General features: G+C 40.9%; 1 protein-coding gene across 1 annotated transcript; it reads left to right on the top strand.

The window, feature by feature from the left end:
- The first annotated feature begins 5,753 nt into the window (after window positions 1–5,753).
- On the top strand, window positions 5,754–7,119 carry LOC107620815 (ran-binding protein 1 homolog c-like). The gene is made up of 2 exons (XM_016322930.3): window positions 5,754–5,909; window positions 5,968–7,119. Exon 2 carries the CDS (start codon window positions 6,604–6,606, stop codon window positions 7,117–7,119), a length of 516 nt encoding a protein of 171 aa, XP_016178416.2. The 5' UTR covers window positions 5,754–5,909; window positions 5,968–6,603.
- The last annotated feature ends 3,162 nt before the right edge of the window (window positions 7,120–10,281 follow it).

Consider the following 10,281-nt stretch of genomic DNA (forward strand, 5'->3'; position numbering starts at 1 on the left):
CTTGGTAGCTTCCGTTTACCTGCGAGGTGACAACTTGCGAGTCGCTGGATACTTCGACCTTTGTCGCTCCGACTTCCCGAGCTAATGTTAGTCCGCCCAAGAGAGCTTCATATTCTGCTTGGTTGTTCGACACTGGAAACTCGAACTTAGTCAATTGTTCATAGATGACCCCTGCTGGGCTTTCTAGGATGACCCCTGCTCCCCCGGACGTTTGGTTGGAGGCCCCGTCAACGTGGAGCCTCCACCGTGTGCCCGTTTCCTCGGGAGGGTCCCCCGTTACTTCAACCAGAAAGTCTGCCATTGCCTGAGCTTTGATCGCGTGTTGGGGTTCATATTGTAGGTCGTATTGGGAGAGCTCGATGGCCCAGGTCATCATCCTACCGGCCAAGTCAGGCTTTTGCAGTACTTGGCGAATCGCCTGGTCCGTCCTTACGACTATACGATGGCTCTGAAAGTATTGTCTTAATCTTTGGGAGGAGACTAGGAGCGCCAGCGCCAGTTTTTCCAGCTTGCTGTATTTCAGTTCTGGTCCTTGGAGGACCCTGCTAACAAAATAAACGGGTTGTTGGGTCTTTTCCTCTTCTCTGACGAGCACCGTGGCCATTGCTTCCTCGGTTACCGATAGGTAGAGATAAAGCGGTTCTCCGGCCCTGGGTTTTCCGAGAACTGGTGGTGCCGCTAAAATCTGCTTGAAGTGGTTGAATGCCTCCTCGCATGCTGGGGTCCATTCGAACGTCATTCCTTTTTTCATTAGATTGAAGAAAGGTAGGGCTCTTGCTGCTGACGCGCCGAGGAATCGGGACAAAGCCGTTAACCTCCCGGCAAGTCGTTGGACGTCCTTGATATAGCCCGGGCTCTTCATCTGGAGAACTGCCTGACACTTCTCGGGGTTAGCTTCCACTCCTCTTTGAGTAATCATGAATCCCAAGAACTTACCGGCTTCCATGGCAAACGCGCACTTGAGCGGATTAAGCCTCATGCCGTGTTGCCGGAGGGACGAAAAAACACCATCAAGGTCGCTAAGGAGGTCGTTGGGTCGTGTAGTCTTCGCGAGTATGTCATCCACGTAGACTTCTACTGTTTTTCCTATGAGTTCACTGAATATCTTATTCATCAGCCTTTGGCACGTGGCCCCAGCGTTTTTCAAACCGAAGGGCATCACCCTGTAACAGTAGATTCCTCCTGGTGTTATGAACGCCGTTTTTTCTTCGTCAGGTCGGTGCATCGGTATCTGATTGTATCCTGAGTAGGCATCCATGAAGCTCAGATACCGGTACCCCGCCGCCGCGTCAACGAGTGTGTCAATGTTAGGTAGAGGGTAGCAATCCTTGGGACACGCCTTGTTGAGGTCAGAGTAGTCTACGCACATTCTCCACCTCCCATTGTGCTTTTTGACCAGGACCACGTTTGACAACCAAGTCGAGTAGTCCAGTTCTCGGATGAATCCTGCTTCTAGGAGGATGGCCGTTTGCCTGGCTACCTCTTCTGCTCTTTCTTGCGACATTTTTCTCCTCCTCTGGGCCACTGGCTTGGTTCCCGCCTTGACGGCCAGATGATGCGATATGAGCTGGGGATCTATCCCGGGCATATCGGCAGGCGTCCAGGCAAAGAGGTCGGCATTAGCCCTGATCATTTCCATCAATGGCTCCTTCATTTCGTGGGGGAGGTTCCTGTTTATGAATGTGAATTTATCGTCCTCCTCGCCGACCCTGAACTTTTCCAAGTCCCCTTCTGGCTTTGGTCTAGGTTTGTCGTCTATTCTGGCGTCTAGGTCAGCCAGGAAGACCCTAGACGCTTCTTTGGATTTTTTCCTGAGAGAGAGGCTGGCGTGGTCGCAAGCGACTGCCGTTTCCAAGTCGCCTTTGATGGATCCTACGGATCCATCATCAGTGACAAACTTCATCACCAGCAGCTTTGTGCTAATGGCGGCCCCCAGGTCGTTAATGGTTTTTCTCCCCAGGATGATGTTATAAGCTATGGAGTCTCGTAATATTACGAAGTCTGCCATGACTGTTCGTCGCTTTTGCCCCTGTTCCACAGAGGTCGGGAGTGAGATGATTTCGTCTGGCTTGATGAAGTGGTCCCTCAACCCTACCACACCGTGCTGGTGGGTCGTCAGGTCAGCGTCCCTTAGTCCCAGGGCATCGAAAACGTTTCGAAACATGATGTTTGAGTCTGCCCCCGTATCTACCAGGATTTGTTTGACGAGGCCCGTCCCGACCCTGGCCGTGATGACCATGGGCGGACTTTTCGGTGCCTCGTCAAACCATTGGTCCTCTGGGCCGAAGGAGATGGGTGGGATTCCTCGGAAACTTCTACCTGTCGAGGTGGAGACCGCTAGGACCTTGGCGTCTTTTTTCTGTGCTGACTTTGACCTTGGGGCGGTATTTCTGGCCGTTACCACGTTTACCACCGTAAGGCCGTGGTCGTCACCCTCTGGTTCCTGCCGTTGCCTTGTTGGCCGGGATCTATCTTCGCTATCGTGGTCCTGGTTACGTCTCCTTGGTTCCCGTATAAGGTGGGAGAAGTCGGCAAGTTTCCCATCCTTGATAGCTTGCTCCAGGGCGTCTTTTAGGTCAAAGCAGTCTTGGGTCTTGTGTCCGTAACCCTTGTGGTACTCGCAGTAGAGATTCTTGTTTCCTCTCGTTCTGTCCTTCAGAGGTCGGGGCTTTGACAGTATCCCCTTTTCCGCTATTTGTTGGTAAACTTCGGTGATTGGTGCTGTGAGGGGGGTATAATTGGTGAACTTCCCAACTCGGGGGAACGGTTTGGGTGTTTAGGTGAACTTCCCCTTTTCCGTCCCTGGCGTGTTCCTTTGGTCTTTCTCTGCCTTCATAGTGCCGGGCTTGGTTGTAGGCGGGCTGCCACTTATTGGCAGCCACGACCCGGCTGACTTCTTCGTCATTGATGTATTCTTTAGCCACGCACTGGATCTCTTGCATTGTCCAAACGGGCTTTGTGGTAAGGTGTTTCCTGAAGTCCTCATTCAAGAGCCCGTTCGTCAAGCATAGACTTGCCACCGAGTCTGTTAGACCGTCAATTTCCAGGCACTCGTCATTGAAACGGTCCAAGTATTTCCTGGTCGGCTCTCCGGGTCTCTGTGTCACCCCTAGCAAATTGATTGGGTGTTTGGCTTTGACAATCCTGGTCGTGAATTGAGCCAAGAAGGCGTGGCTGATGTCGGAGAATTGAGTCACCGAGCCCTGCGGGAGGTTGTTGAACCACCGTATCGCCGGGCCTGCCAAGGTGACCGGGAAGGCGCGACATCTGACCTCGTCTCCTACCCCTTCCAGATTCATTCTGGCCTCAAAGGCCATCAAGTGTTCCAGGGGATCTTGTGTTCCATCATATTTCATGTCTGTTGGCTTGTCGAAGTGTTTCGGCAGCCGGACCTCGAGTACGGAACGGTGGAAAGGGGTCGCTCCTATTATTACTGGTCCCCGGGTAGTTCTCCCTGGCTCGTCATTCTCTCGACGGCCGTCCTCTTCGCCTCTGTTTGACGCACGCCATCTCTCGTGTCGGGCGTAAATGATGGGGTCTCGACTTCCTCTTCTGGCTCGTCCCCGTCCCCCCGTGCTCTCCGACTCGTATTGGGGGCTGGGTGAGCGCCTCGAGCGGCTCCTTGAACGGGAACGGGTGGGGCTTCGCTCCGGGGTGCGTTGGTCGTGTTCTCTTTCGGCTATCCGGCGTTCTAAGTCTTGCATCCTATGGCACAACTCTTGCATTATCCTGGCGTGATTGTCGCCAGTTCCTCCGAAGGGGCGTCTCTCGTGAGTCTGCGTCGCATCCCTCGGAGGCGACCTCTGCTGTTGTCGGGTTTCTGTCGAAACGGCGCCTCCCCCAAGCACGGGAGGCGCGGCCTCGCTGCCGGTCCCAGTCTGGACTAGTACGAAGTCCATGGACGGTCCCCACAGACGGCGCCAATGTTCGGTAGGTCGGTTACCGGACGGTTCGGGTCAGGACCCTGGGTGAAAGAAAGGGCTCGTCTGGTCACGATCTTCCAGTCCGGACTGGGGAGGTCCCGAGCACGTCGTGTGAGAAGAGAGAGAGAGGGAGGGTGCCACCTGCAAAGACACTCCGACGCTCTTGTCAGAATATGTGCAGGCGAAATGAGGGTGGTGTAGGGATGTGACGTACCTCGGGGGAAGAGCCATTCTTCCCCTTATATACATGTCAGCCCTGGGCCCCTCTGGAGGCCAGGCCCATATTTTCAGGGACGCTGTCCCATAGCTGTGTGTGAGCTATATGGGACGCGTGTCCGGATCGGTTAAAGGACGCGTAGCCGGACTGGGTGGAGCTCCGGTCGGGTTGGCCCGCAGGAGTCCTGCGCTGGGCCGTAACAAATAGTAATAACACTAATAATAATAATAATAATAATAATAATAATAATAATAATAATAATAATAATAATAATATCTCATAACTAACAGTATGATAAAAAAAACTATTGTTGATATCATATACATCATTATTATAAACATGTAATAATAATAATAATAATAATAATAATAATAATAATAATAATAATAATAATAATAAATTTATTAGTTAAAACATATAAATAAAGAACATAAAAATAAATATATTTATTTATCATAAAATAAAATAAAAAATTACTTATCCGTTGAGAACGATTCAAATATTCAATAATGTGCTCTTTAGATAAAGTAAAATTACGAACCATTTTTTCTTCTTTATTAAATGAAGCCCTAAACCTTTACTGATTCTTTCTTCTCACAAACTTACTCCATTTCACCCTTAATCTCAACCCTTTCACTCTCAAAACTCTCACTCACAGCAAGTAAAATAAAAGGAAAATGGTGAAACTCTCATGACTTGCATTTTGCTTTTAAAGGCTGGCTCCACTACTCTCCTTTACACGTGACACATGCAGGGGGAGGCTACCAAACACATGTTGCGTTTTGGAGCTTCGACGGGATGGTCAAACATGCAGGACATGTTGGCATGCAGGGGGCAGGGACACGTTTCGAAGTTTCGTTCTCCTCCCATGCCAAACGCAAGCTGCGTTTTGCAGTGCATGCAGCTTTTTTAATTTCAACTTAGTCAAAATGTAACTTGCGTTTTGCAGGTTACTGACTTTTGCAGTTTCACATTTGTGGATTACACACCATGACACAATATAGTTGCACATCACCTTTTTAACTTCCATAAATAAATTAATTTCTGCACAAAAAGTATCTAAATTTTTTTTACAGCTATGCCAAATATATATTAAAATTAACTATCAAAATTAGTTATTAATATAAAATAAATATTAAAATATAAAAAAGATAAACTTAAAAATCAACCGAATTTATTATTTTTGTTCAATATTTTTAGTTATCACTCCAATTCTTTTAATTAAACAATCCAATAACATACTTTTATCCTACACTTTAAATATTCATAGCTAATTGCTTGACAAAAACAATAAATTCTATTGGCTTTCTAGCATTCTTTGATATAAAATATATATTAAAAATAAATCAAACAACACATATTTATGTATGTACAAATACATAATAATTCATTTTGAGAAAGTCTAGGAGCCAGCACTTTTATTGAAATCTGGCCAGCACTTAACCATCAAAAGAAAAGTAAGTAATCTTATACTATTAGATGTCATCTCACATTATTAAAAATATTGATGATAACTACACATCACAAATTTTGCTGGTCCCCTAACACTTCTCATTAATTTTTGTAATTAATTTTAGGGGTTAAGTACTGTTTTCGTCCCTAAGGTCTAGAGTGAAAATCAAATTCGTCCCCGATCTTTTTTTGTTATTAAAACCATCCCCAACATTACAAAACGTTATAAAATCGTCCTTTTTTATCTCAATTTTATTTTTTGACCAAATTACCCTTAACTATTAATAAAAAAATAAAAAATAAAAATAAAAACAAAAGTAAAAAACTCCTCCCCCCACCCCCACCCCTACCCCCACCTCCGATGTCTCTTCCCAGTGAGAAAACCTAGCTTCTTCCTCTTCTTCTTCAACTTCAACACCGCCACCCTCCTCCGCCCTCTCCTCGCGCTCTCTCTCCTCTACTCCTCCGCCACTAGCAACTCCATTCTTAACCCCTTAACGCCTCTCACTTCTTCCACCCCTTCTTTCACACTCCAACACCGCATCCAATTCCCCAACTACTACCTCCTTCTACTCACTACCCACCATATCAACCCCCACCAACTTGAATGTGTCTATTATTACTACACAAACACTTCTTGATTCTCAAAGGTTTAATGTTACTAGGCAGGTATGGCCTTGGATCAAGACTCAAGAAGCTGGGTTTTTTCATTGGCCTTGGATCTTGATATCCCCTTCCTTCTGCTCTTTGCAAACTTCCCCTTCCTTTTCCTCTCCCACCCAAAAAATTCCAATTCTTCTTCTCTCCTTCAGCAACAGCAACAACTAAATCTAGCAACAACAATTATTTTTCTCTTCTTCACCAGCAACAACAACAAATCCAGCAAATTCAACAATAATAAATTCATCAAAATAAATCACTAAAAAATTTAAATTTGACAACAATTCAACAATCATCAATTGCACTTCAAATCCAAAATCAGCAACCACAGAAATTAAAAAGAATTAAAAAATGATGTTTATGTTCTTATATCTCAGCATGTCAAATACCGAAGTCGAGCACCGTGAAGAGGAGGAGGCTCCTGTCGGCGAGGACGAGGACACCGGAGCTCAGGTAGCTCCGATCGTCAGACTCGAAGAGGTCGCCGTCTCCACTGGCGAAGAAAACGAAGATGCTATTCTCGATCTTAAATCTAAGCTATATCGATTCGATAAGGACGGGAATCAATGGAAGGAGCGAGGTGCTGGAACAGTGAAGTTCCTGAAGCACAAGGAAACTGGAAAGGTTCGCCTTCTCATGAGACAATCTAAGACGCTCAAGATCTGCGCCAATCATTTGATTCTACCTTCGATGAGTGTGCAGGAGCACTCTGGGAACGAGAAATTATGTGTTTGGCATGCCAGAGACTTCGCCGATGGTGAATTGAAAGATGAGCTTTTCTGCATTCGGTGCATTTTGCTGTCGACGGAGACGGCGACGTGGGATTGGGCGGCGAAGTTGTGGACCTCGTCGGGGAGAAGAAGGTAGAGAAGGAAGCAGGGGCGGAGATGGTACGGTGACGGAAAGAGAGAGAAGAAGAATTGGGGTTGTGGTTGGGAGGGGGGATGAGAGGGATGAGAGGGAAGAAACTGAAGAGATGTAGGGTTTGGGTTCGGGTGGAGGGGGGAGGGGGTTGTTTGTTTTTTTTTTAATATTATTTTTATTAATTATAAAGGGTAATTTGGTCAAAATAATAAAATTGAAGTAATAAAGGACGATTTTATAACGTTTTGCAACGTTGATGATGATTTTAATAACAAAAAAGGTTGGGGACGAATTTGATTTTCGCCCCAGACCTTAGGGACGAAAACAGTATTTAACCCTTAATTTTAGTATACAAATAGTATTTTTATTTTTTTTTATTTTTTAATGATTATTTTTAATAATATAATAATAAATAAATATACAAATATATATGACGTACATCATTTTTTAAATAATATTTATTGACTAATGTTACAAAGCCAACATAATTTAGTTTTTTGTCTAGCAATTTTTTAGGAATAATTTTTTTGTGCACAGTATTAATTAAAAATATAATGTTAAACTATTGAATTAAAGATATTAGATTATTGACTAAAAATATTAATTAATATAAATTAAAATGACTGAGACTCAATTTTTAGATTGAAAATATTTGGTATGTTTTTGTTGAAAATTGATTAATTTTGTGTAGTTGTAAGTGGGTAAACATCGCAAGTAAACAAGATTAACACGTAGGTGGAATATTGAGCCAATACACATAATACGTGTTAGACATGTGACAAGTTCTCTTCTAATAAATAGGGGCGTGTTGCGCTATGTAGATTGTGTGCTGGTGTTTGACACATATCATGTATTGATTCGCTGTAATTTTAATACGCAACTTAAGTGTTGAGTATTTTATTGTCTATAAAATACAAAGTTTGTTACCAATTTACTTATTGTGAAAAAAGTTATTTTAGATAAAAAATAATTTAAATAAAAATTAAATATTAAACAAAAAATACCATAAAATTGACCAAAATATAATGGTTCCAACTGTAGTCTACGTGTTGGGGCAACACGCAACAATCTGCGTATTGCGTCAGAGCAACCTATAATAAAGTAAATTAACCCCATATTTACTTAGTGATACATAATAGATAATACGAATTAAAATAAGTTTTAATGCGCATAGTGTACTGCACATTGTAGGTAGCATATTCCTTTAAACTTCAAAGCAAAAAGACTACTCAAAGAGATATCAAGGTGTATTCTATATTTTATTAGAGTAAATAATAATAAATAAAGATATCATTCCTTTTAACTTTATATTTTTGTATTTATTTGGGGTATGCGATATCTCCGTGTCCGGTGCCCGCATTATTGTCATTTGTCCCTGAATTAGAAAAATATTTTGTGAGTATAATGATAATGATGAAGGTCGCACTTTCCTTATCATATGTCATGAGAATTTTGGTTTTTTTAATATATATATATATATATATATATATGCTAAAAGATTAATAAATTTATTATTTTTATTTATTATTTTTTATTATTAGTTTAATTTTTTAGTTTAATAATTTAATATTATATTTTTAATTTATATTTTTAAATATTAATAACTAATTACTGACTAAATAATAATAATTCTATTGATCTTCTATTATTTATATATATATATATTAAAAATTTTAATTCACCTTTTTAATATTTTTTAATTTTAAATAAAAATATAAATTTTTTATATTCTAAAAGAAAATTTACATACATATTTAAAATTTTATTCATTTAAAAATAATTAAAAAATAAATTAAAACTTTTAGTCATTACTCATATGTATATATATATGGCTTATTTGCACGCAAACTTTGCAACTTGCATTGCGCCACTGAAATGAAGATTGTCTTCTTTTTTACCAGCAAGTTATATTTTTTAAAGGAGTAGGCATATATATCATCATGTGCATCGCGGCCTTACGTTGTTGGTCTCTTTCTGGTTGTAAGTTTTTCATGGGACTACTTTAACTCTTCCTTAGTCTTCAAATTGATGTCTTTATCCAGAGCAAATAATATATGGTCTTCAATTTCCAACCATTATTAACATCAATGACAACTGCATCTGCAACTAACATTTATTTATTTATTTGACAGAAATCTGCAACTAACATTCATTTGATTAAAGTAATTCCAATTTTCATGTGACCGTAACAACCACCATTTCCTACAATATTGTCGTTTTTAAATATCTATATAAATATAAATAATAGTTAAATTAATTTCTGAAAAATTATATATTTTTTAAATTAATTTTTATTTTTTTAATCAAATTTGTTGTTTAAAAATTTTAAGTTAATCATGTTAGTTCTTTTATCACTTTCATTTTTAACGGCATCAGAATTTGTTGATATGATACTTTAAGTAACACCACAACACATACCTAATAGTCATAATTAGCGACTAACATGATAAACATTTAATTATTCTGCAGGTCCCTATAATTTCACCGAATTTTCAATTAGGTCCCTAAACTTTTTTTCTTTTCAATTAGGTCCTTAGAAGTTAAATTTTTTTTTTCAATTTTAGTCCCTGTTAACGTTAAACGTAAAAAAAACGTTAGTGAATTATGAAATTACTTGTATACCCCTATCTTCCACCTATAAACACTTCATATTTTTAATTTCTCTTATATATCTCTTCTTCACCAGTTTTCTTTTTTCCCAGTTTTTCTCTTCCACAAACCTATAGATCAAAGTCAAGGAACCTCTTTCATTCTCTCTTCGGGAAGCTGTGTTTTGAGGAACTCTAACCCGAAAGAAAGAAAACACCTATGTTTATGTGGGAAGGCAGTAACTGTGTACCTTTCATCGGCCGTTTCTGACCATAGTAGGAGGTATGTTGCTTGTGGAAAGATTCCAAAATATAACTTTTTTGAGTGAATTGGTGATTATGACGGTTCGAAGAATGGGTGGCCAAAGAAAATGAGGGTTCACTATTTTCGTGGTGACACTCTAATTCTTCGAACTTCTGGAACAACAAGAAATCATAATAGAATATTTATTTTTTACCCTAACAGAAGATGCAAATTTTTCGAGTGGGTTGATGAAAATGGTGCAACAAGAAGCATATCTGCTGCTGTTGGAGTTGTTAGAATACAAGATTATGGTAAGTTGGAGGTTAAAATGAG

This window comes from Arachis ipaensis, chromosome B10, assembly GCF_059453495.1.
Source record: "Arachis ipaensis isolate K30076 ecotype BB chromosome B10, ASM5945349v1, whole genome shotgun sequence".
Taxonomy (NCBI): Eukaryota; Viridiplantae; Streptophyta; class Magnoliopsida; order Fabales; family Fabaceae; genus Arachis; species Arachis ipaensis.

Coding starts and splice junctions, on each gene's coding strand:
- LOC107620815 (XM_016322930.3), top strand. CDS start 6,604: ATGATGTTTATGTTCTTATATCTCAGCATGTCAAATACCGAAGTCGAG.